The 26,327-nt window shown below is 49.6% G+C and overlaps 2 protein-coding genes across 2 annotated transcripts in view; one reads left to right on the top strand and one right to left on the bottom strand.

Annotated features, from left to right (window-relative positions):
* Ppfia4 (PTPRF interacting protein alpha 4) overlaps positions 1-9,683 on the top strand; it is a 33,603-nt gene extending 23,920 nt beyond the window's left edge. Inside the window, exons 23-27 of the mRNA XM_028764610.1 lie at positions 2,016-2,113; positions 2,688-2,863; positions 5,857-5,925; positions 8,091-8,268; positions 8,728-9,683. Coding sequence (XP_028620443.1) covers positions 2,016-2,113; positions 2,688-2,863; positions 5,857-5,925; positions 8,091-8,268; positions 8,728-8,777 — 571 coding nt within the window. The 3' untranslated portion in view covers positions 8,778-9,683. The remainder of the gene's footprint in view (positions 1-2,015; positions 2,114-2,687; positions 2,864-5,856; positions 5,926-8,090; positions 8,269-8,727) is intronic.
* Positions 9,684-16,565: 6,882 nt separating this feature from the next.
* Positions 16,566-19,191, bottom strand: Myog (myogenin). The gene is made up of 3 exons (XM_028764775.1): positions 18,675-19,191; positions 17,998-18,079; positions 16,566-17,429 (listed from the first exon to the last, which is right to left on the bottom strand). Exons 1-3 carry the CDS (start codon positions 19,143-19,145, stop codon positions 17,308-17,310), a joined length of 675 nt encoding a protein of 224 aa, XP_028620608.1. The 5' UTR covers positions 19,146-19,191; the 3' UTR covers positions 16,566-17,307.
* Positions 19,192-26,327: the final 7,136 nt, after the last annotated feature.

Genomic DNA, 26,327 nt, shown 5'->3' with positions numbered 1-26,327 from the left:
GCTTACAGGCTTGCCCCACCAAGACACTTTTGGAGACGTTCACATAAGCCATTGTTTTTATGACAAGGAAGGAGCATTTACTAACAGAGGGAACAAATCCAGGAGAGGTTGTTTCTACCTGCTCACTTAGCCAATGGCTGACCTTTTTCATCTTTTCACATCTCACCCAGTACTCCTTGAGCCGGAATACTCCACTGAGTGGGGTTCTGCTGTTGTAGACCCCTGCCCCACAGCAATCACACCTACCCTCCTAACGGTGGTCCTGTTTCTGAGTCCCTGAGACCTACTGGGCTCTTCTATTCACTGTCACTTTTCTTCCTCACTATAACTCTGAAGGAGAGGCAGGACTCCATCTTATAGAAGCCCCGTGCCCTCTGGTAGGCTGTGCCAGGACTGGCATTGAAACTCATCGTGACCTAACTTCAAGGGCTTTCTAGTTTTGCCCTGTTGTTCAACAGCTTTGAAAGTCATAGGAACTGTGTAAAAGATTACAGTGAGACTAATGTCAGGAGCATTTTCCATCAGGGGCTGTATGTGCTTATGCCTCTTTATAGTCATCCAGAGCTTAAGACAGCCGCTTGAGCCATCAATACAGGCCGCCGAGAAACGTGTCTCTGAGCTGTGAGTGTTCGGGCAGAAGAGCGTTGGGAGTAGTCTGTATAATTTAATCTCAGAGTGGTTGGAGTTAGGAAGGCCTTCTCTTCTGTTCCTCTGTGTGAGGGAAAACCCCAGAAGGCGCAAGGGGTCCTGTCAAGACCTTATATTTGTCCCCGTGTAAAGGAGCTGCCCTACCCTGGAGGGGTTCCGCTGTTGCTCAGTCACCACTGTGGACGTGCTGTATGGCGAGTCCTAGATTGGGAGAGGCTTGGACTAAGGGCTGAGGGCCCTTCTAATCCAAGGTTCTCTGTCTGACTTCTGTTCACTCCCTGCTTATCTTGGCCTGCTGCTTCTAGTATAGTTGATAAGTTATGTACACCGTCTCATTTCCTCATTGAGTACTTATGGAGCACCTAGGATGTGCTAGAGATCCATGACCAGTGTGTTAGACAGTCCCACCCCCATGAAGGGTGTGTTCTCACTTGGTGAGACCAGAGAGTTAAGGAGCTAGGAAAAAATTAGACCAAGTTAATGTGGGAGTGTGGTGTGAGTGTAAGTCGGACTGAGCAAGGGGCGTTTGGACAAAGACTTAAAGGTGAACCTTTTGGAAAATTGGGGGTGGGATGTTCTGGGCAGACATAGCAACTAGTGCAAAGGCCCTGAGACATCCAGGTCTCAGAAGCCTTCTGTGTTTGAGGGAGAGCATAGTGTCAGCAGAGAGAACAAGTTGGTCAGGTAAGGGAACAAGGCCATTGGTATTCTGTAGGCCATTGGAAGGCCTGAGTGAAATGGCAGTCTGGAGTGTCTTGGACTTCTGTTTTCTTTGACTTGTGAATGGAAATGATCTTATCATTCCAGCGTCTGTGAAGAAGGGACATGTCTGTGTCATCCAAAGCCCTTCTACCAGTCAGGCCCTTTGTTAGTGTCTTCTTGCAGTAACAGAATTCCTGACACAGCTTAGGAGAGGAAGCATTTATTTTTGCTCCTTGTTTGAGCCCGTTGTGAAGAGGAAAGCCAAGAGAATGTCCGGGCTCTTAGGCTGAGCCCTCCCCTTTCCTCTCATCTGGTCTCTGTGGGATGGAGCTGCCCATATTCAGGATGGGTCTCACTACCTTCCTTAATCACCTCTGGGAATGCCCTTGAAGACAACCCAGAGATGTGTTTGACTAATCTAGGTTACCAAGGTGACAGTCAAAATTAACCTGCATAGGCTGGCTGAAGTGGGGGTTGCACGCAGACCTCAGATCAGGTGCAAGCCACGGCGGCAGGAGCACGGGGGTGGAGGTGGGGGTGGACCAGAGTATTCTTTGTGCTGTATGCAGTGGGTCTGAACACACTGTGCCTACTATAGCACTGGGGCCATGTGGGCAGGCATGTAGCCACACCAGAGCCCTGGCTCAGGTGCTGTGTGCCTGCAGAACCAGTCTTCAGTATGGCATCATGTGTCTGAAGAGGCTGAATTATGACCGGAAGGAGCTGGAGAAGAGGCGGGAAGAGAGCCAGCATGAGATCAAGGGTAAGCTGGTCAGTAAGCTTGAGATCAAGAGTAAGCTCGCCTTCGCCCTTCAGCCTGCGGCCCAGTGTGCCTCAGGGAAGACTCAAATCTGAAAGGCAAATACAACCACAGCCTGCCTGATGCCATAGACATATTCCATATGCACTCAGATGTGGTTCCACTTCCCTCAGACGGTGGCCACGGAGCAGACAGGTGTGATGGTGGTGTGGAGTGATGTGCTCATGGACGTTGATGCTCTGTGGGGGAGGGAGGGTTGGATGGGAAAGAGGCAGGTTTTACATAAGACTCTGAAAGTTGAAAAAAAAAAAATAAGGCCACTTTGGCCTCTGGTTGGGGGATGGCCCATGTTGGGACTCCTGGGAGAAAAGTGTCTTGGGCAGACAGAGATGCAGTGAGGTGGAGCTGGCTCTGCAGGAGCCCAGATGCCATGGAGGACAGAAAGATGTGGGAAGTTCCGGATGGGGTGGGGGCTACAGAACAGGGTAACCAAGGCTCTGCGTCTAGGAGACTTTACTTCTAGGAGAGCCTGGGCCAGTGTGTTCCCTTTTTGTCTATTTCTTCCTCTGTCCTCCAGATGTGCTGGTGTGGACCAATGACCAGGTGGTTCACTGGGTCCAGTCTATAGGGCTGAGGGACTATGCAGGAAACTTACACGAGAGTGGTGTGCATGGTGCCCTGCTGGCCCTGGATGAGAACTTCGACCACAACACACTGGCCTTGGTCCTGCAGATCCCCACACAGAACACCCAGGTAGCCCTTCAGTCAGTCAGCACCTTCCTCACCCGTGTGTGTGTGTGTGTGTGTGTGTGTGTGTGTCTCGAGGGGGCGCTGTGTCCTTAGACTCCTGAGTGGTCCTTGTGAGATACTTTTCTTCACTCAGCTCTGGGTTACTTAAGCTTTTCCCAGGCCAGTTTCATAGCCAAAGCTTGTGACTTTGGGTTTTCCTTAAATTGCTTCTCCAGCCCAACTTTCCACAGGGAAGAACAAGCCCCAGGCCTCACAAGGACCTGAGAGCCTGTATTTCTTTTGTCTGCTAGCGTAGGGATCTGCTTCTGGGGCCCTAGGCTTCAGCAGACTAAATATTACCAGTAAGCACAGCTCAGAGACTCTCCACAGCAGGCCTTTGTCTCCCTGTCAGTGGCTCAAAAGATTAGACATCTCCTTCAGTTACATTTCATAATTATTGTTGTAACTGTTACCTAAGGATAGATCTAAATTCTCTTGACCCTATTTATATTTTTGGCCCTTCTAACTTCCTGTGGGTAATGAATCCTAGCTGTACTCACAGTTGTGTTAAGTACTTCCTGATTTTAGTTGTCCTAAATATGCCTCTGCCAGGCTCCCCTCTGGGGAAAGATCCGCCTCTTCCCTACAGTTCAGGTTGGTGTGCTTCCCCTTTTGTAAGAACTGTGAATTTCATAAACTCTGATTATATTGCTCTAGGCCCAAGACTTTGTCTCTCCAGACAGAATGGCCTTAATTCTTTTAGCTTACCCTTGTGTAGACTCGCGGCTGCCCCTGATCATTTTAGCTGCCCTTGTCTGAACTGTTTGCAGCTGTCAGATCGCTTTTGAAACCCAGCCACTGGCTATGCTGGCTATTCCTGGAGCAGACACTTTTTGGCTTGAGGGAGGGTGGGGTCGTGTTGTCTCTTGGTTCTGGATAGTGTGTTGGCCTCGGGGACAGTGGCAGCATACAGGGTCAGTGCGTTTGCAGACTCTTTGCGGTGACCCCTATTGACCATTCAGAACACATAGCTTGGAACCTTTCTTTTCCAGTAGAAGTTTGGATTTCCTCCAAATGCAATTTCTCTACACTTGCCCACCTCTAACTCCATCTGCAGCTTTCCTGCCTGCCAGGCCCTTAGAAGGGCTTCTGCAGTTGAGACCTATCAATTTAACCCTCCACTGCCCAGAAGATGTTTGAAATATTTTCCTTTTAGATCATTTATAAGACAGAATATTCCCATTTCTGACAAACACTATCCTTACAGAACTCTGTGGTTGATATTTCCCCCAGAAATGGGCTTTCTCTTTCTTTTTCTTCCTGTCTCAGGATGCATGTTTCTTTCTTCTTTTCTTTCCTTCCTTCCCTCCTTCCTCTTCTTCCTTCTCCTCCTCCTCCTCTTCTTTGTTTTTTGAAACAGAGTTTCTCTTCTGTAGCTCTGGATGTTCTGGAATTCACTCTGTAGACCAAGCTAGCCTCAGAGATCCACCTGCCTTTGCCTCCAGGAGTGCTGGGTTTAGAGGTGTGCACCACCATCATCCAGCTGACCCAGTGTGGAATCCTCCATGAACAACCATTAAAGATACCTGATGACACAAAGTTTTGAAAACCCGTTTTTTTTCTTTATTTTTTATTTTATGCGTGTGTGTATGTGTGTAAATGTGTGTGTACCTGCATGTATGTCTGTAGGTGTATCTTATGTATGCTGGTGTTGCAGAGGCCAGAAAAGCCTTCTAGTTCCCTGGAACTGGAGTTATAGGCGGTTGTCAGCCACCTGCTTTAGGTACTGGAAACTGAACCCAGGTCCTCTGTAAGAGCAGCAAGTGCCCTTCACTGCTGAGCCACCTCTCTACCCACTCTGGAAGTTTCCTTAATAAGTAATTTTGAGGAGCCTAGAAAAGTATGTGTGGGCCACACAGCTCAGGGCTATCACTCTCCATCATTGGGCTTCTTTTAGTTCAAGTGTATAATGTGACCCCACCTGACAGAAGTGAGTTCATGTCTCTCCTCTGGGAAGGCGTGCTTTCCCATGCTCTACATGCTTGTCAGTCTCTCTTGCTCCTGCCCTCCAAAGGGTAGTGAGCTGTGACTTTTCCTTTTGAAACAAAATATAGGCTTTTAAAATAATAATTTTTATTGGCTCATATATTTGCATATATTTGTATAACTTATTTTGAACACATTTATTTAATGTAATCTCTCTCCAGTTCCCACTTGTGCCTCCCTCCCAGCTTCCAGTCTGCTTTCTTTCTTGTTATTTATGACTCCCCGAATCTGATTAGTGAAAATAGTTCCCCCCCCATAGGTAAAGCCTGTCTCTTCGTGTGCTCTGAGATCCTATTTTTAAAAGGACATTTATTTCTGCCTTAATTTGTTCCCTATGAAAAAATCCCAAGGTTAGCAGTTTGACTTTTAGTAAGACACTATTAGTGATTTTTCTGGAAGCAGGAGCCTCAGGAAGGCGTGTGAGCTTTCCAGTGGTTAAGTACACTAGTCCCCTGCCCCATTTCTGCCCTTAGACTCTAGGAAACAGCTGAAAGATGCCATAAAGTAGGAAACTGAGGTGACTCAGTGATAAAGGTACATGCCACCGCCAGTCACAACCTGAGTTCAGTCCCCAGAATCCACATAGCAGAAGAGAACCAATTCTTATTTGTTATTCTCTGACCACATGTATTTACTGTGTTTTGCATACCTGCCCCCCAACCCCCATGTAAAAAAAAGAAAAAAGAAAAAGATGAGGCTGGTGAGCTGGCTTAGCAAGTAAAAGCACTTGCCACCAAGCCTGATGACCTAAGTTTGATCCCTGGGACCTGCATAAAGAGAGAAGCAACTTTTAGAGTTGTTCTCCGACTTACACAGTGCATAGTTGCAAATGTGTGTGTGTGTGTGCGTGCACACGGACACACTGAATAATGTGTGACAATATAAACACTGAATCAGTGTAAATTTTAAAAGAGTAATATGGTGTTATTAACTAGAATTTCTCTTTCTCTCTCTTACCCTATGGGTTTCAGGCCCGCCAAGTGATGGAGAGAGAGTTCAATAACCTGTTGGCCTTGGGCACAGACAGGAAATTGGATGACGTGAGTACCTGGATATGAATTCAGAGCCTTGGTTGTTGGCTGCTTGGATAGAGGGTCATGAGGTCTCCTGCCCCAGGGCTGATGAGTGGTGGCTGGCCTGAGGGAGGAGAGCCAGAAGGGAAAGGAAGAAAGGAAGCTGGGAAGAGGAGGCCTGTGGTTGGGTGGCAGTGCTCTGCTGTGGAGAAGTCTCTGTGAAACTCATTTCTAGTATAAAAACCAAACCCCTGCGCTATACCTCAAGCATCTTCCACCTCAGGGCTCAGCCCTCTCAACCAAGCAGGGTCAAAGGTCTTCCTGGAAGCCACGTCTCTGGGGGTGGTTCTTCTATCTTTGTGTCTCATAACCCACTGCTCCTCTCCCTGATTTGTGAGATAGTGGCCTGTCCTCCAGCCCTGTGGTGTTTTGAGGACAGGTGCTCTGCTGAGGCACTGACTGAGGCTCCTCAGGTAGACACGCTAAAAAAAGCTCAGGCCTCTGTCACCCCTGGTCTCTCTGTAGCTTTACTCTTCTGTTTACTTGTGCATTCATTCTGCATTCTCAGCCTTTCCCATGTGCAGAAACAGCCCTGTGACTGTCATTTCATCAGACCTCCCTTTGAGTTCAGGGAAGACTGGTGTTCTGAGCTGTGATGTATCCTAAGGCCATAGCCTGCCCCTACCGGCACTTCCTCTCCTCCTCTTCCACCCTACCTGTTTCCTGTCTTCCTTGACCATTCAGGTCTGCCTTAGCTGATCTGGCTTTAAGCAGGTTAAAAATGATCCCGGGACTGGCGAGATGGCTCAGCAGGTAAAAGCTCTTGCCATACAAGTCAGACAACCTGAGTTTGATCCCTGGAACTACATAAAGGTAGAAAGAGATAACCAACTCCACAAAGTTGTCCCCCGACTTCACAGACATACCACATGTGTGCCTGCCCCCCCACCCCCCGCTTATTCTTAGGTTCTCCATCTTCAGACCTTGTTAAATTAAGGAATGAGATTCCTGCTATCCATTCATTTAACAGTTAACCGAGGCAGACAGAACTCCAGATAGGACACACCAGGATCAGGGAATACATTCTTTCCAACAGTAAAAATCATGCAGCATAGAGCATGAAAGAAAGGAGAAGAAAATAGGAGTAGAGACAGGAGGTGACTGAGGCGGGCAAGGGAAGGGGGCAAAGGGAAAGAAACAGCAACAAAATAATCTTGAAAGTGCATATAAATGCTTCTGGGACAGGTCTGTGACAAGTGATTAGAGCATTGGTCACCCCAAGGGCACAGATTACAAACCCCCGAAGGTGGAGATGGGAGGAATCGTTGAGACAGGAACAGGGTCGGTGGTCCTGTTCCTGCTCACTCTGCCTGTGTCACGGGGTCTGTGCAGTTCTGAAAACACAGGCTGAAGATGAGGCTTGGCTACAGGCCAGTGAGCGGTGGCTCTGACGGATATGTTGGGTGGCCTGCCTGATCAGTGACCCATCCTGTGGGACTAGGGCTCTGGGAGCCCACTGCAGAGGAGCTGATTTTGGAGACTTGGTTGGCGTTGATGGGGAGCAGATAGTGGTGGTTGCTCCCTGTATCTTCTGGAGAGGCATGTCTCTGGCCTCCTGACGCATCATTGGTGTGTTCTGATCTCACTGCAGTAGTCAGTGTGATCTCACTGCGGTAGCCAATGTGAGAAATAAATAGGTTAGACAGATGTTGAAATTTCCATCTTGAAGATAAGAAAACTGAATCCCAGAGCTGTCATGTTGCTAGTAATGTGGCAGAACCAAGAAGGTCATCCCGGGAGTCTTGATCCCTGGACGTGGTCGTTTTTCTAGCAACCTGGGTAGTATCTTATATTTGAGGTGCCAGCAGGACAGGAGAGCAGTGCTTGCTGGGGCTGGCCCAGCAATTCCCAGAGGGAGCCTGGAAAGAAAAATACTTTAGAAGAGCAGTGGGTAGGGCCACTCAGTTTGGGAGGTTGGGGTGGGTAGAGCAATGGAGTTCAGTGCTGGCCCAGACCTGATAGGAAGAATCTCTTTCTTGATCTCTGTGAGACACTGCTTGTAATCATCTTCAGCCCTTATTCATTCTACACGCAAAACCACTAAGGACTAGCTAGAGAAGGGGTGTGCGGAAGTAGTACCCCTTAGAGCTTTAGGGACTGGGGTGGCAACTCCGATATGCCCCTTGGTGCAGGGGGAAGAGAAGGTGTTCCGCCGAGCACCCTCTTGGAGGAAACGCTTCCGGCCTCGGGATCACCACAGCGGTGGCATGTTGGGCACCTCAGCGGAGACTCTCCCGGCGGGCTTCCGTGTGTCCACGCTGGGTCCGCTGCAGCCTCCACCCGCCCCGCCCAAGAAGATCATGCCGGAAGGTGAGCGCCAGGCTGGCAATGGGTTCCTCCCCGCACCCTGGAGCCGAGCGGGCTGGAGAGGGGCGAGGCCGAGGCTGAGCTGCACTAACGCTGCGGTGGGGCGCGCACTAACCCGCGCTCTGTGTGTTCTCCCGCCGCTGCTGACTCCTGCCAGCCGGGACGGCGGGGGCGCAGAGACTGGAGCCCTCCACGGTTCGGACCTACTCCTGCTGACCCCCCCACCCTCCCGCCCCGGGTCTGACGGGGGTGCGCCCCCGGCTCGGGGTAAGTGGGCCAGGCTGTGGCTGCGCTCGCCCATCCAGCCGCCGCCCCGACCGCCCTGCCGCCGCCCCCTCGCTGCAGCATCGCCCGGCTTGCCCTTCCCGCTTCGCTTCGTGCTTGGCCGCATGCCGCACCTACCCGCTGCCCGCCCCGGGAAGCACCTCCACTCACAGAGCCTGTCTCTCTCTTCTCTCCTAGCTCATTCCCACTATCTCTACGGACATATGCTCTCCGCCTTCCGGGACTAGCCACGGCCCCCAGGGCGGGTGTCCTGGTTTCACAGGCTCAGCCAGCCCTGACCCTTCCTGCTCGTTCCCTTTCTCCCTTGGCTCCCAGTCTCTCCTCTGTGACTTTCCAGTTGCCCGGGATCTCAGAATATGCTCATCCACTCCTTTGGCATCCCACTATCCGAGTCCTACTTCGTTCCCCCTTTGTAAGTCTCTGGTGGATGTGGCCAAGGCCTTCTGTGAGTGGCGGGCACCCAGGTCCTAGTTGTTTGAGATTCTATGGAAGGGAGGGAAGGACAGCACCAAGTGTGTGGCTACCTTCCCTCTTTCGGATCTTCTTTGGTCTGGACTATGGGCTCGTCAGGCTCAGGATCCCGAACCAAGGACTGAGATGACCCTTCCAATAAAAGGCCATTTCGGGACTCTGTCCTGCTTGGACTAATTGGCCTTCTGGTCTCCTCCGCTCTGGCTGTGCCGGATGGTCCGAGTGGTTTTGTCACCCCCTCTGTCAGTATCACTCCCTCCTCCTCAAACCTCATCACCAGTGTCTGTAGCTCTTGCCTGCAAGACTTGCTTGTGGGCTGATGAATACCCCAAGCCCTCCTCCAGGACAAAGCCAGGAGGGGACTGAGGAAGACTAAGGTAGAAATTCTGTGCCCAAGCTGACAAAGAATCCCAAATATGTGGGACAAACGGACCCCAGAGCTTTGGGCCAAGGGCAAGGGAAACTCTTCAGCTCCTTGTCTAGAGAGATAGTTGATGGCCTTTTGTACCCCAAAGAGCAACGGGGGGGGGGGTGTGCCTCCAGCTCCAACCATTTCCAGCCCCAGCCACAGATGGTGCTGCTACTGGATTGGGTGGATCAGATGGTGAGCGGTTAATTCTGCCCTGAAGTGGGGGTGGGGGAAGTCTTCCTCTTTAGTGAATCATGTCCCAGGTCTAGGAAATCTAAAGTGGACTGAGGCAGGCTCCCTTGTGTGTCCCCATACCCTCCAGTCCTCCTTTAGGGTTCTTTTGGGGGTAAGGGGCTAACTACTCAAATTCTTGATCCCTCTCTGTCTCCATTATTTTCATTGCTTTTTCTGGCAGCATGGTGGGGACAGGGCAGATTTATGACCAATCACCCCTCTCTTCCGGACTAATTTCTTAACCTTTGGAAAGCTCAGGACCTAGTATCAGGGTGGGTGATAGACCCCGATAATGGAAGAGGATAGGGAAAGTGCCTGGACTGTGTTTGTCGTAGATCGGCAATACAGTGCCATCCTGGAGGTGACTGGAGTAGCTGGTTTGCCATTTCATCACTGGGATTCTGAACAGGGACCAGGCTAACAGGTGGAGGAGTGAACCAGAACTCCCTGTCTGAAAAGGACATGGAGCCCCGTGCTCAGCAGAGGGAAGCTTAGCTAATGGGGTGAGTGAACGAACAACCACCTGTCCTCAACCCCGTTGTTTCTGTCTCCCTACCAGACAGGCCTCTGGGAATGGAGAGAGAAACAGTTGAGTAGAAAAATGACCTGGTTAGAGAGAAAGAACCCCTGATCTTGAATAGTGGAGTTACAGAGAAGGGCCAGTCTTAGGATGGAGGAAGCTGAGCATGGCCCTACCTTGTCTGACTCCTTCTAAGGACTCTCGGGGCTAGCTATGTGGGAGAGTCAGCCCTGCCCCTCCTCTTTCATGTAACCCTATCATGGTTCACCTTGTCGTAGGTAGCCAGGTGCATTCAGTCAGTAGGGAGGACAAAATAGGGGACTCTGCGTGCAGTGAGGGAAGGCCGCCATCACAGTGTGGCCTGGCCTCTCTTGTCAATATTAGTTTTCTCTGGAGAGTCACCAGTGACCCAAGCTCTCCCTGCCAGCCTCCTGTGTCAAACCAGGTCCCTTCTCAGTACTGTATTGGCTCAGTGCTTCAGGAGTGGGTGTGCGAGTATGTGTGTGTGTATGTGTGTGTGAGTGTGTGTGTGTGAGCAGGTGTGTACATACCAATAAACAACCTGGTTTTAAGACAATGTACAAATGGCGTCCGTTTCTTTTTTTTGAACACTAAGTTCATTTGGTGTGTCTAGCTTTACTTCCTGGACCTTGGTGCCGCTAAGCTCTGGGAAGAAAGTATCAGTTTTGAAACATGTAGGCAATACCCTTCTGTTTATTACACACTCACAGGCTTGGTGGGAAAGTTAGTGTTTGGGTGACTTGTACCAAGGGCTTAGAGAACAAGGTGAGGGCATGAGGAACCTGATGCCGGGCTTGGTCGGTTTTCTCTCTCATCTGTCCAGGCTTACTCTACTTGGACCCTTTCACACTGAGCCTAGAGTCGCTGCTGCCAAGCTCTCTCTGTGTAGCTCAGCATTTCGGTAGCAGTCTGAGTTACTTCCATTTGCTGTGATAAGATACCATGACCAAGGCAACTTGTTTTTTTTTTTTTTTTTTTAAAAAATCATTTACTTAAGTAAATGATTTTACCGTTTCAGAGGGTTAGAGTCCATGACCATTACAGTGGGGAGCAGGACAGGCAGGCAAGCAGGCAGATAGGCATAGTGCTGGAGAAACAGCTGAGAGTTACTTACTTATTGAAACAACCAAGAAGCAGCGAGAGAGCTAACTAGGATGACATGAGCTTTTGAAACCTCAAAGTAGGACGTGTGGACACCTCCTCCAATGAGGCCACACCTCCTAATCCTTCCCAACTGGAGACCAAATATTTAGATATGTGAGCCACTGTGGGCCATTCTTATTTAACGTAGGTCTCTATTACTTTAGTTCAGGGTCCAGCCCCTTCCCTAGGTGACTTTAAGAAACTATTCATGCTCCCAGAGATTTGAAGTGCCATGGTTAGGGGTATACCCAGGAGAAGAAGAGGGGAAGGGGGGTGGGGAAAGGATTGTGGGAGAGGGTGACTGGGAGGGAGCAGGATGTAAAGTGAATAAGTAAAAACAAAACCAAATAAATTTAAAAATAAAAAGAAGCTATTCATGGCTTGTATCCTTGGCCCCCTCTTGCTACCAGTTTACATAACTCAGAAATGTTATGTCCACCAGTGTCCCTTGCAGAATGCTCAGTGACTCTTTTCCTTGCCTTTGTGGCTTTGACCCTTCAATTTCTTTCCAAGTCTCTCCTGGGAGGCAGTGGCTGGCGCCGCAGTAGAATTAGGTAGCCAGCATCCTTCAGCTTCATGAACAGTCTATACATGTTGCACAGAGACATGTGCTGTCTCCTTGACTGTCTGCTGCGCTGGGCTGTGATGTCACCCCTTAAGTCAGTCTCTTTGATCTCTACATTGAATGAGTGGATTGACTGACCTCATCCTGGAGAATTGTTGATGAATATTAATAAAAGCAGATACTTGTGTCTGGTTAGGCTTTTACTGCTGTGAGCAGACACCGTGTCCTCTTCTAAGGACAACCTTTAATTGGGGCTGGCTTACAGATTCAGAGGTTTAGTCCATTATCATCAAGGCGGGAGCATGGCAGTGTCCAGGCAGGCATGGGGCTGGAAGAACTGACAATTCTATATCTTCATCTGAAAGCTGCTAGGAAAAGACTGGCATCTTCAGGCAGCTAGGAGGAAGCTCTCAAAGCCCACCCCCACAGTGACACACTTCCTCCAACAAGGCCACGCCTACTCCAACAAGGCCACACCTCCAAATAGTGACACTCCCTGGGCCAAGCATATTCAAACCACAACAACTTGCCTGTTCCTGATGCTACTACAAAATAACCTCACACAGGTCAACAGAAATGTGTTTTCCACAGGAAGTGGAGTTCAAGAAGTCCAAGGTCAAGGTACCAGCATACCTAATCTCCAATGAGAGCCCAGTTCCCAGAAATAGTACTTTCTCAAGGTGTTCTCCATGCTAGAAAGAGCTGAAGGATAATAAGTGCCCTCCTATAAAGTCACTAAACTCAATGCCCTAAATGCCTTCCAAAGCCCTATATGTTAATACCATTCACTGCATTAGGGATTAGGTATTTTAAAAGATTTCTTTTTAGAATTAAATGTGAATGTACGTGTATATGTATATGAATGTGTATATGGGTGCCAGTTGAGGCCAGAAAACTCATGAGTCCCTTAGAGCTGGAGGTACAGCATTTGTGAGCTGAGTGATATGATTTCTGGGATTCAGGTGCCTTAGTTAGGGTTTTACTGCTGTGAACAGACACCATGTCCAAGGCAAGTCTTACAAGGACAACATTTGGGGCTGGCTTACAGGTTCAGAGGTTCAGTCCAGTATCATCAAGGTGGAAACATGGCAGCATCTAGGCAGGCATGGTGTAGGAGGAGCTGAGAGTTCTACATCTTCATCTGAAGGCTTCTAGCAGAGTACTGACTCCCAGGCAGCTAGGGCAAGGGTATTAAAGCCCACACCCACAAGGCCACACCTACTTCAACAAGGCCACACCTCCCAACACTGCCACTCCCTGGGCCAAGCATATATAAACCATCACACCAAGCTTGGGTCTTTTGTGATAGAGCAGTAAGCTCTCTTAACCATTGGGCCATTTCTCTAGACCTGAACATGAATTGGATATGGAGTTTGGAGAAACCCAAACATCCAAATTATAATTTGTAGTAAACAGAATAATTTATCTTAATCATAACAACCCAGCAACATGGGATCATTGCCATTTTAAGGGAGAGGAAATTGTCAGGCTATGGTCACACACCAGGTGAAAGATACAGGTTTCAAGTCTAGGTCTGAGCCCAGTGCCTCATCCCTGACTGTGATCTGTATAGTGAATTCCTCACCTACTGCCAGGAGCATGTGGCAGCTTAACTACTGCTCCTGATTTCCCTAACTGACCCAATTCTCCCTCCATCACATTTTTGTAACCACTCAGATAGCCCTTGGCACCTGTGAACCATCCAAGGGCCATTTTCTACTCATCTGAGTGATGAACCGTGTGGACACGTGCTGCATTCCTGTGTCCTTTCCTTAGCCATTGACACCCTAAAGACTGACAAAGCAAGAATGACATAGGTGACAGGAGAAGAGCCACATACTAGCTCAGGCAGAGACCAGGCAAGGCAAGGAGATGTGGTAAGACACGTTGGTTTAGTGTCTACAAGCCTCTCAGGGCTCCCATCCCTTCCTGATCAAAGGAAACTGATGAGCTCTAGACACTGGCTACAGGAGAGGAGGTCGGAAGGGTCCAGAAACCATCATGTCTCAGTGTTGCCAGCCACTGGGTTTGGGATATAGGAGGAACAGTCCTGTATGGAAATGGGACATTAGGCATGCCAGGCTCCAGAAAAGACCTAGCATCATGTTTCTTTAGCATTTGTAGAGACCAAGGAAGAAGCCAAGGAAGGGGCCTTACAATGTTTTTCCTTTGTTCTCCCTGGAAATGTTCTAAACAGAGTGAGAGGCAAGGAGTCTGGGTCAAGGTAGTCGCTCATAGCTGAGAGATCGCAGGAAGGAGGTACAACCAGTCACCAAAGGGTAGTAATACATGTCTCTACCAATGCCTGAATGGGGGTCTTCTTTAGCAATATACAATTCAATAGCATTCCTTAGGCATATATACCCCAATGTGAGCCTAGAAGCCAGAAAACTAAAGTCCATGGGATGGGACACGTTAGGGATAATAGGGTGGCATTTCATCCACAGAACAGACACTTGAGTTCAGGGGACTACTCTTTCCCACCATTGCTCTCCCACACTAGTGGGGGACAGTCACCTATTACACTTGCAGTCACTAGTGGAAAGGTTTTTTGGTCTGCCAACGGAATCTTCTTGGGAATTCAGACACCTTAGAATGTTTACCAGAGGGCACAGATAGTACACTAAGCATCCTATAATTCATAATAATTAGCTAAACGCCAGGATGCTCCTATGTCCCCAGTAACATTTGGCATGCCAAGTTTCAAGTAATTCTTGTCTTTTTATTCTTTTTTTTTTTTTTTTTGGTTCGAGACAGGGTTTCTCTGTGTAGCCCAGGCTGTCCTGTTGTCTTTTTATTCTTGTGGAGTCCTTAATGTTCATTATTAGGCAACATTTGATTAGCCCAGTTTGATTTATTGTAGTTACTTCCACGGATGAAGGAGTTTAAGTTAATTTCCCTAAAGAACTCCACCTCGTTATTCATTAACACGACTGTTATCTGTAATTCTATTGTGAAGGTTGAGAGTTTTTTAATGTAAGGAAACCCTTATGCTTAATAACATTTTATGAAAAGATCCTGAACTCCTGGATAGCAGGGTTAGTCATTCACATCTGAGCTATGCTGGCCTATTATGGCCTGAGGACTTTCAAGCTGTGGCTGCACAAGGGTCAGCTGACTCCAGTGACCTTTGCTCTCAAGTGTGAAAAGAATGGGCTTTAACACAATACCCAGCAGCCAGAGCCCACGAGCACCAGGTATTCATGGAGTACCTTTGTTCTTGGTCAGCATTAGACCCTTGCAGGGGGCTGGGAGGACAAGGGACAGACAGGTCACAACTGAAGGCAGTCAGGGAGAAGCCACTCAAGAATTCTGGGAGGCACTGGGACAGAGGGCATAAATCTGAGAAGAGCCCTAGTTGGTTTCACAGTTGGGTATTTTGGTAGTCCTGAGGGAGAACACTAGACCAGAGGTAAGAAATGGTAATGCAGGCACTTGCTTTGCCCCAGGGTCAGTAGCTCAAGGCTAGACTTAAATATTCTTCTTCAGGCTGTCTGAAAGACTGTACATCCAATGACACAAACTCAAAAAGAAGAAAATCCCACAAACCAGGACGGATGGTTGCTTATTTGAGACGACCAGACCTTGATGGGACCTGTCTTATCTAGCTTCTTAGTCTCAAGTTCCTGCGGCTCTGACATGTCTTTCTCATACTGTCTCCTTTAGGTATAGCTCTTGGGAGGGCAGGTGGGGAGGGGCCCAGCTGAGCTCGAGCACCTGAAGAATGGCCATCAGCACCAGCTCTCTTAAACCGGCTCAGGTCAGTTGACAAAGGGCCTGAGAGGACTGAAGAGGGCCCAGAATGCACCATATACTGAATCCCTGTCTGCAATGGTTTGGAAATAATCTCCAGGAAACCAGACAAACAGCACGACACAACAGTAAAGTTGAAGTTGGTGTTTTTGGTCTGTTCCGATTATAGTTCTTTTAGACGCTGTGTAAATCCTTACACAATCTCTACCTGGGAGCTTTGCTTTCAGTTTTCCACCCACCTCCCCTTAGGAAGCCAATCTTAAAAAAAAAAAAAAAAAAAAAAAAAAAAGCATCCCAAATGATGAGAACCCTGGCTTCTCCTCTGATTGTTCTTTGTCTCTGATTCCCTCAGCAGGATCTCATTTTTGAGCTGTAGGTGGGGACAGGAATATCCCTGTGCCTGGAAGGAAGGCCAGAAAGTGGTAAGGGGACATGCTATTTGTCCTGTGAGGAAGTGACAGCATCTGACCCCATTTGTTCTGTGTGGTCACCTCCTACTTCTCTATAGAGAAGGTGATGTGGATCCAGGGGAGAGATGGAGCTGAGGAAGAAAAGTCCTAAAAACCCAGCTCTACACCCTCAGCCCTAGGTGGGAGCTGGGCACAAGGCTCATGAGCATGCTCAGTGGACCTGTTGGGCTGTGAATTGGAACACAGCGGACTGTGAATGATGTCTGAGTTAAACTACAACAGAGTGTTTTGCAGGCCTCCCTCTGTGTGCCCAGGATTTCTTAGGAATCTGGTCTTTCCCCAAGCTGTGTGCCACCTGGCTCTTGGGTCTAATGACCAGCTCAGGACCTCCGCTCCACTCACATGATCCACTCCCCCCTCCCAGGTGGACTTTCAAGGGGAAGGTGCAGTGTTTTGATGTCTCCCCTCCTGATATCATTGCAGACTCTCTGATAGCAACCAGTCTTTATTCATTTTTTAAAAAAGGAAATCCAAATAAGTTAGCAAAAGAATTACAAAGAAAAAATTGGCAAAACCACACAATGCTTAGTTAACAAAAGAAGTCACCCAAGAGCCCCCACCCCCTTCCCTGCCTGTCTCTGGCATCGTCAGCACAGGAGACCTTGGTCAGATGGCAGCTTTACAAACAACACACAAAACAATAAACAATACACAAAGCACTGGAAGGTTCCCAATATCCACTGCAAATGCTTGGCCCCCCCCAGAGACTTTGGAACCATATAGTTCCTCCCCCTTCTCTCTCAACTCAGGGCAGGCCCAGCCCAGCCACTGGCTTCAGGAAGAGACACAGATGTGCACACTTGTCCAGGTCAGGGCACTCACTGTCTCTCAGATTGTCCCATTTGGGGGGTGGAATTAGAGGCGTATTATGATAAACAAAAAAGGAAGCTCCCGAGTTTGTCCCATTGAGGGACATTAACAAGCGGGCTCTCTGGACTCCATCTTTCTCTCCGCGGAAGGGGACGATCTCTGCCTTAAGGAGTCAGTTAAATTCCCTTGCTGGGCTGGGTGTTAGCCTCATGTGAATGGGGAGTGGGTAGTCTGGCTTGTGGCAGCCCAGGGCTGTTTTCTGGGCATCAGGACAGCCCCACTTAAAAGGCCCCCTGCTGCACAAGTGTGGCGTTTGACACCAACTTGGGGGCTCACATGTACACCCAGCCTGCAGACAATCTCAGTTGGGCATGGTTTCATCTGGGAAGGCAACAGACATATCCTCCACTGTGATGCTGTCCACGATGGACGTAAGGGAGTGCAGGTTGTGGGCGTCTGTAGGGTCAGCTGCGAGCAAATGATCTGTAAGGAGAAGGTGGGGAGTGTTTCCTGAGCAAGGGGTGTGGGACCCTTAATGACACAGGTTTTCCAGGACAAAATAGGTAAGGAAGACTCAGGATTGTCCCTCCACCTCCCAGCCACTAGTACTCCCCATGCCGTGTGTGTGTGTGTGTGTGTGTGTGTGTGTGTGTGTGTGTGTGTGTGTATGTATGTACCCATACTTGTGGGCTGCTTCTGAAATCCCCTAATGCAGTTAGGTTTTGGAAGTGGCTATCTCAAGGTGAAGCCAGGATATCCCAGGGAACTGGGCCCAGTTTTACAACAGAGACCCCTGGGGCAGGGGCAGGCTCCTCTCCCTGAGGTCAAACACCAGCTGGGAAGCTGCTGGAGGCTCTAACTACTCTTTAGCTGGTCAAGGCTACAGAGAGGTACAGGGTCTCCAGCCCATCATTTGGGGCCCTCAGGTCAGCAGGTTCCTGGAAAAGCTGCTGGAAGGAGACTGGAACAGGGAGATAGGGTAAGGGGACAGCCCAGCCTAGTTAGCGACTAAGGGATTTGAGCCATGTTACCAGGGTCAGGATTCACTTACCTCCGGGGTTGGGACCGAACTCCAGTGCATTGCCCCACTCCGGACTGCAGGAGGCGCTGTGGGAGTTGCATTCACTGGGCACCTGCATGCAAAACAAGGCCAAGGTCCAAGGTCAACTACTGGTTTCAGGTATTTCTCTCTGCCTGGGTTACAGGCTCAGTTACCTACCCTAGAATGTTACCATAGACATCCTACTTCTAGGTCTTTCCTAGTTTCTAGGATGAGAATTTTGCCTTCACTTCGGGGTAGAGTGGGGTGGGTAAGGGTGGTAAACCAGAGTATTTTGTTATGGTGGTTCCTGAGCAGACCTGCGGACATTCTGATGTGTTTTGTCAGCTCAAATATGGAGGCTGTGGACTTGAGACAAAGCAGGTTTCTTTGGCCACTTTTTCTCTTTTTCGCCTAGGCTCACCTAAGCCCTTACTGCAGGTTCGTTTCCGGGCCCCTTCTGTTGTCCTGTGCCAGTCCACCCCACCCCATCTGTATTTATATCTACTGCCTTTGTCTGGTCTGGAAACAGTATGAGCACAGAAGGCCGCTGGACAGTATACCGGCAAGGAAAGGGGTCTTGGGATCCCAAGGGCCCTGCTTTGCACCTGTTCTAGCTCTGGTGGCCCGAAGCTGACCAGGCACCTCCCTTTGGCCCTAGCCCTGGATCTGGTGCACCAGCCACTTACCACCGGCTGGGGCCCGCCCCCGCCTCGGTAGCGGAGATCGCGCTCCTCCTGGTTGAGGGAGCTGAGCAAGGCCTGTAGGCGCTCAATGTACTGGATGGCACTGCGCAGGATCTCCACCTTGGGCAGCCGCTGGTTGGGGTTGAGCAGGGTGCTCCTCTTCAGAGCCTCGAAGGCCTCATTCACTTTCTTGAGCCTGCGCTTCTCCCTCAGTGTGGCTGCCCTCCGCCGGTCCACAGACACAGACTTCCTCTTACACACCTTACATGCCCACGGCAGGCACTGGCCTGGACAATGCTCAGGGGTCCCCAGTCCCTTTTCTTCCAAGGGCCCTCGGGCTTCCGGGCTTAAGCTGAGCTCAGTCCGCTCATAGCCCGGGGTCTCAAAGCCCTGAAGGTGGACAGGAAGGTAGTTTTCCCCATCATAGAAGTGGGGCTCCTGGTAGAAATAGGGGGATGTCTCATACAGCTCCATCAGGTCGGAAAAGACTTGTTCCTGCCACTGGCCCCCAAGCTCCTGCAGCCCCTCACGCCAACTGCTGGGTGCCATTTAAACCCTCCCTGCTGGCATGGACCCAGAGATAAATATAGCCAACGCCACAGAAACCTGAGCCCCCCTCTAAGCTGTTGCTGCACATCAAGACGTTTACAGTGGATTACATGTGATTCCCCTTCCCTCTCCTTTTGCCCCCACCCCACCCTGCCAGCCTGCCCCTGGCCCAGGCGGCTCCTGTGCACGGGTCGGGAGGCCGTCGGCTGTAATTTGATTAGTTTTCATTTCTCCACAGCCCCTGTGGGGCAGGGAAGGTGGGGGTGGGTGCATTCCCTGTCTCATCTGCTCCTTTCAATTACTCCTACCCGGGCCTCCTGCCTGCTCTCCTCCATGGTCCAAGGCAGCTGGTAGACAGGGCAGGAGGGAACAAGAAAGGGGTTGTCTTGGACGGGAAGGGGTCTTCAGAATCCTCTAACCTTCTCTTTCCTGCTCAGCAGCACCTTAAACCATACTGTGTCATCCCATGAGATCCTTAAAGACCTACCACCACAACAGGACCACTCCAAATTTGGGTCGTGTGTGTGTGTGTGCGTGTGTGTGTGTGTGTGTGTGTGTGAATCCTTAGGGTCCTTGGAAGCAAAAGACAGAAACGCAGAAGGGCAAATGGACTCAACTTTTGAGTTTCCACAGCATCTTTGAGCAGGTCTCATGATGTTGGGGATAGATTAAAGCAAGAGAACACAAGGACTTCTTAAGTAAGGGGGGAATCCTTAAGTAGCGGGGGTCAGGTGAAGTCAGTGTTTAGCAAGGATTAGAACTCACAGACTACTCTACATTGCCTTCTTCTCCCCCAGTCAAGAGCTGTTCAGTCCCCAGTCTCCCTCCTTGGTCTCACTTAATCTTCTCTCTCGTGCTTTCCCCTCAGTGATGTCTGCTGCCCTGTTTGGGCACTAGAACCGTCTTGACTCCTTCCTTTCTTTAGAAGGAGTGATAAGGAGAAATAGTCCTTTATATTATTTGTGTCTATCCTGGGCCACCAGGCTGGCTTCTTCTATCCCTTCCTGCCTGAGTCATCACCTTTGCATGCGTCATACAACTCTAGAATGTCAGGTGGGGGAGGGGCCATTTCCATTGAATCTTTGGTTCCATCAGCCTGTAAGATACCTCAGTAGAGGCATTGGTGGTCAGGGAGGACAAATTCTAAGAGTGGTGTGCAGACCTCTGACCACCTTTCACCCAATCTCTGATTCCAGAATCCTTTTTCTTGTGGCTGTCACATGACGGCCTATTCCACTGACCTGAGGCTTCAGGAATTCTGGATTTTAAGCCACAAACTTTCACCTATGGCTTAGGATTTTCCCCAGAACCCTGCAGATTAGGTGTGATCTGTCCTGTTATCCTTGTTCCAATGGAGGAGGAGGAAGAGGAGGAAGAAGAGGAAGAGGAGGAGGAAGGAGAGGAGGAGATGGACACATTGTAACTACCAGTCAGGACAAAAGGGGAGGGGTGGGGTTGTATGTGGTGGAGGCTCAGGGAAGGCTCCCTTCACAGCCGCAGTGGTAACTGTGGGAGGTTTGAAGGGCTGGTCTTTTCTCCTCTCTTAAGCCTCAAGAGAGTGCTGTCTTTTAAAAGGAGGAAGCAGGTGTGTGAGGGGGGACATGCTGACAATAAAAGAGCCCCAAGCAAATTGGGACACACTGAGGCCTTAAGTCAGTTCTTGGACTTTACTTGGGGATACAAAGTGCAGCACAATATTGTGGGTTCTAAACCTAGACAGAGAATAGTCACGTTCAACACATTCAAAGTGAAGAAGCAAACAAACAAAAATTTACCTTGCTTCAGGTTAGACTCCAGTCCTGTGAGCCCTGAAAGGAGAGGGATGTCACATCTGCCACAGAAACAGCCAAATCGGATCTTTTGTCCTTGGGGGACCCAATCCAACTTAGTCCTAAACAATGTGTCTTCTTCCTCTCAAGTGAGAGCAGAAAGGACTTGTTCTTAGAAGCCTTGCAGGACCCGGCTGCTTAGTAGATGAGCCTGCATCCTTAGCAGCGAATGCCCCATTGCAAGCTGTTAATGGTGCAGCCGATGAGACGTCTGAAAGGTAGGTGGGCACGGTGGCACATACCTTTAATTCCGTACTTGGAGGGGCCAAGGCAGGAGGATTGCCAGTTCCAGGCTAGTCTGGGCTAGTTGGGAGACTCTGTCTCAGACAAAATAAAAAGCAAAACCAAACAGGGACAATGTGGATTGCTTGCAAACAAATGGCAAAGTCACAGGAGACTGAGAACGTGAAGAGGTGAGAAGAGGATCATGGGTGATCAGCACGTGTGAATCTCAGGGTTCTGGTCGAAGAGGTGCGTGACTGAAAACTAGTCTGTGAGGATAAGGGGCCCAACTGGGTATGGAGGGACTTGAGAACTGAGGCAAGAAAACCTTATTACCCACCCACCCCCACCTCACATGACAGTAATCCAGGAGTGATATGATAAAGGTCTGAATCATTGGCTCAGGGGCAGGAGGGTGGATTTGACTGGGAAAACACTCATGTTTCAAAATGGCGGCAGGTGCCATGTGTGCGTGTGTGCACATGTGCATCTGTGTATGTGTGTACGTATGTGTGTGTATGTGTGTGCATGTGTGTTTGTGTGTGTGTACACTTGGCACATCAAAATACCCAACAAGTGTAAGACTTGTTCCCTGCATTGCCATCCCTCTGCTTCCGTGCCGTCACCTGTTCTTAGCCCCATGCTCATCGCATCAGGTGTCTACGCTGACCCTATGGACCACAGGATCAGGATCGGAGGAGGGAACTTTTTTTTTTTTTTGATACAGGGTTTCTCTGTGTACCTCTGGCTGTCCTGAACTCACTCTGTAGAGCAGGGCTGGCCTCAGACTCACAAAGATCCCCCTGCCTTTGCCTCCCAAGTGCTAGGATTAAAGTTGTTCACCATCACACCCAGCTCACACACCCCCCATTTCAATCAAGAAACTGGGTACCAGGTGACATGAGCAGGGTGTCATCTACCTGCTACCCTGTGTCCACAGTTGAGTGACAATTGTGTACTAAAAGTCACCTTTCCAAGGTAGAAAGTGCTGTGTGACAAGGGGGAGGACTAGAGAAAGGACAAGTATAACCCAGAAGAGAAATCAACTCTCTTTCTCCTTCTTCTGTTCAACCCCTACTCTGTGTTGGTCCCTGGGTGGGGATGAGGGCAATGACTAGACAGAGCTCTGGTCTGCAGGAAGCACCCCAGGATGTGAGTGTGATGTTTGCCCCTGCTTGTTGAGGGTGGGGCTGGGAGTTGTGTATCTGGGTCTCAGTGAATCCTTGTCTGTTGATGTCTTTGTGTATGTCCGGATGATGTGGGCTGCCGATCGTTCCAGGTCCCACTGAAGGCAAAGATGCTCTGGGGACTGAAGTGGAGGAGTCTTTTGAAATTCTAGTGTAGCGCTGTGGGTAGTGGCCTTTTAGACACCTTGCTCTCTCATCGACCAGTGAGGCATGCCTAGTCCTTGGCCTTCCTCCCCTGCACACCCCAGCACCCCACAAGCTGCCCTCTGATGGACGGGAACACATTGGTGCCAGGCACAGGGCTCCTTTGTGCTGCACCATCAGTGGCAATCCATCAGCTCTGACCTGACAGCAGGGCGTCCAATCTTAATCCCTACCCCTGCTGTGTGGGCACATAGGGCCCCCCCCCCTACTGTAGCCACCTCGTGCTTTCTCCAGAGGAAGCCCCTAGCCCCTACAAAGGCTTCAGATCCAGGCTGTTGGCCTCCCACCCTGACCATCTCAACTTGACTCTGTCCATTTGCATGCTGGGCTGACCTCATTTGCATGGCAGCATCAGGTTTCAGAAATCCCCTTCACCTGCTCCCGGTTCCTTCTCCTTCAGCTACACACCACCATGGCCTCCAATCCTATCTAGTCCCTACTGATGGGCTGACCTGGGTGGCCAGGTTGCTTTACTAAAATGAAGGCACATTTCTCATTCTGGAGAATCTTGTGGTTGGGAACAGAGGAGCGAGAAGGTCGAGAGAGGGGAGCCTCCGGCCTCTCCAAATAGCCCTCACGTTCTGTTTTCTCAGGCAAGGTCTCAGAGAATTATTATTGGGACCTCGTGGGGATTGAGCCTCAGAGTTATACACACACACACACACACAGCACATACATATACATCATATACATCATACACATCATACACACACACACACACACACACACACACATATATATATATATATTTTTTTTTTTTTTTTTCAGGGTAGAACCAGATCACAGAATCATAGACCATCAAAGCTGCAAGGCAGTTGAGGGCTGACTAGTCTGTCTTCTTTCTACACAGAAGGAGACAGAGGCTCAGGAAAGAGACTTGTTCAAGAATGCTGAGGACTAGGGGTGTCTCTTATCCCAAGACTTGAGCTTAGACCTTGAAGCTGAACCCCTCTCTTTCTGTGAGGAGGGGTGCAGTAGGTGAGTTCACAATCTCTGGGGGAGTGCAGGGCCTCATGCCTGTGGACATCGGAAGAATTCAGGGAGACCTCAGGGAAAGCTGTTATGGAGAGAGGAAAATGGGAAGAGGGGCTGGGGCCTTGGGACCAGGTTTGGAGGCAGATGGGAACAGAGCTTAGAACTGGGACAGGGAAGAGACCCTGGCCTTTGGGCCACATTATTTCCATAAGGGCTAAGCATCAGGTAACCACTGGGAAATCCCAGCCTTGCCTGGAATCTGGAGCTCAGAGCCAGGACTGTCCTTCAAGAATCTTTGGCTTTGGGGTGGGGAAAGGGACTGGCCTAGAGGCAGAGCAAGTTAGGTCCCAGGAGACTTGGGGTCAAGGAGAGGTGGTTGTTGGAGACAAAGCAGAGAGCTGGTGTTCAAAATAACTGCAACAGTGCTCAGCAGAACACATGGCAATGGGCTTGGTGTTGTGGGACCTTTGGGGGTAAGGGTGAAGACTGCGAGAGTTCCCAACCCCCCACCACAATAGGCCCTTTACTTCCTGGTTGGGGCAAAAGCTGTCAGAAATGTAAGGCAGTGGATGGATAAGGCGATATGAGGCAGAGCCTGCTGATGTCTTATCCCCTCTCTGGTTCTTAGGTTGCCCACCAGTAAACCAAGATGCTGGACCCAAGGATCCAAACAAACACCCTATCCCCTCAGCTCAACCTGTAGGCCTGGAGGAAGGGGGGGGGGGCTTAAGAGGAATCATATGGGTAAACTGTCAGGTGCTGTTTGCATTTGTTGAGAGCAGACTCTGGGAGTGAGGAGCCTTCCCCGCCCCCACTCCACGTCAAACTCCATGTTGATTTCAAGTGTCCCTCAAGGTTCCTTGTCTTAGGGCAGGCTGGTTCCTGGGTCTGAAACAGGGAGCAAAGAGTACAGTAAGTGACTAAGGGTATTAAATCATTTTGCCCTGGAGAATGGCTAAAAGTAAACCACTTCCAGCCAGGCTGCTGTTGTCTATCTGATGGTATTAAAAAAGTCTCATGTCTATCCCATGCCTGCAGTGGGAACAGGAGGCCAGAGACACCCAAAATGGACAGAATGTCTTGCTTTGCCCAGAAATCTCTCAGTCAGGAACTTCAGCATGATTCTTTCTGATTCTTTCTCCAGGCCTTCTCTAGCCACTTCTACAGACGCTGGAAGGAAGTGCCCAGTCTGTTGACATTCTCTCTCTGTGTGCTAACTTCTTTTACTTTTTTTTCTGCATATGTGATAAACTCTTTCTTTCAAAACTGGAAATCTGGCTGTATAGATCATTCTCTGTAGGGAACATGTACTTGGGGTAGGAAGGCAACCTTTTTTTGTGGCTACCGTTAATTAGTTGGTTTTGAGGTACTAGGCCCAGAAGCCAAAGCTTTGGCATACACACTAGGCAAGCACATCACCGCTGAGCTACTCTCTTAACTAGAGGCCTGCTCTAGGTTGTTTGAAATGGTCTTGACTGAAAGACTGAACTGCCGGGCTCTGGGAGGACAGGTTTCTTTAGGGAATGCTGTCCTCAGTTCACTCTTGCTCCTACACTCAACCTCACACACTTGCCTCTGGCTCAGCCTCCCTGTTTGTCCCCCTTCCTTCCCGGGCCATCCTCTACATGGCTTCAGAAGCCATCGCATGCTACCCCACCCCCTTCCACTCCCCAAACTGCTTCTATTTCTGCCTCTTTGACAAGTTGTGACATATTTGAGAGCAGCTGCTGCCTGGGTGGAGATGTCTTTGCTCTTTCCTGGCTCTGTCCTCGGCCCCATCCCTCTGCTGACAGCAACCCCTTCCCAGAATGCATCTTACATTATGGTCTTGGCAGCCCAGACACTAGCTTTCTCTAGATTTCTGCAGGACTTTCCAGGGCTCCAGAGTCATTCAAGGAAGTCGTCTGGCACAGAAAGTCAGTGGGGGTAGAATCTTTTCTGTCAACTCCAGGGCTCTGGTTTGCTGCAAATTTCTTTCACACTAGGCTTTGCCCTTCTGTCTTTAAGTTGGAGGCTATGACTAATTTCTTCCCTGCTAATTTGTCTCTGTAGAGACTAAGAGAAGTCTTCTGTTACTCTTGTCTGATCTGAGAATGTCTTTCTCTGCTGCTCTTACTTCTGAGCTAATAAGTGTGCTGGAGTCCTTTCCATCATAAAGATCCCTCAGCCATGGCTTCTCACAAGCCTTCCCTTCCTTCCAATGTTTCTAGAGAGAGGAGTTAACATTCCCTCATCTCCCATTCACTTGCCTGCCCACTGTCTTCTACCACCCCTGGGTCTCTAAGACTGCTCTCCCCAGGCTGAACAGATGAGCCTCAGACACTCCATCTATATCTCATTGGATTGCCCTGTGACCTCTGGTGGTGTGGATGGTACCATTCTCGGAACTTGTCTCTTTCTGCCCCTGAAGTCTTCCAACGTTGGTCTTCCTCTTATCTCTTCCTCTCTTCTTTCTGGACTCTTTTTCCTCTTCTTGCTTTTCTTGGAGCCACTTTTTAGGAAGCTCTATTCCTGATCTTATCTACTGTGTTTCTCTGCAACCTCATTCTCTTCCTAGGCTGCAGTGACCAGGTGAATAAACCACCTTGTGAACCGCTCCCAACTGTGTGGGTCTGGTGACTCCCACTTCTCTCCTCTGCTGCCACCACTTCCCTGGGTCACAGATCACAGATGTACAGTTTTGGAAGCTG

The sequence above is a fragment of the Grammomys surdaster genome, unplaced genomic scaffold, assembly GCF_004785775.1.
Source record: "Grammomys surdaster isolate TR1022 unplaced genomic scaffold, NIH_TR_1.0 145, whole genome shotgun sequence".
Taxonomy (NCBI): domain Eukaryota; kingdom Metazoa; phylum Chordata; class Mammalia; order Rodentia; family Muridae; genus Grammomys; species Grammomys surdaster.
The sequence above is the reverse complement of the archived record's forward strand: the minus strand, read 5'-3'. Positions and strand labels throughout refer to the sequence as shown.

What these genes read in the sequence shown, in the direction of transcription:
- Myog (XM_028764775.1), bottom strand. Translation starts at nt 19,145, where the DNA reads ATGGAGCTGTATGAGACATCCCCCTATTTCTACCAGGAGCCCCACTTC. An exon ending in GGGGCGGGCCCCAGCCGGTG is followed by an intron (nt 18,080 to 18,674) that starts GTAAGTGGCTGG and finishes TTTTGCATGCAG; the next exon opens with GTGCCCAGTGAATGCAACTC. An exon ending in GTTCGGTCCCAACCCCGGAG is followed by an intron (nt 17,430 to 17,997) that starts GTAAGTGAATCC and finishes TTCTCCTTACAG; the next exon opens with ATCATTTGCTCGCAGCTGAC.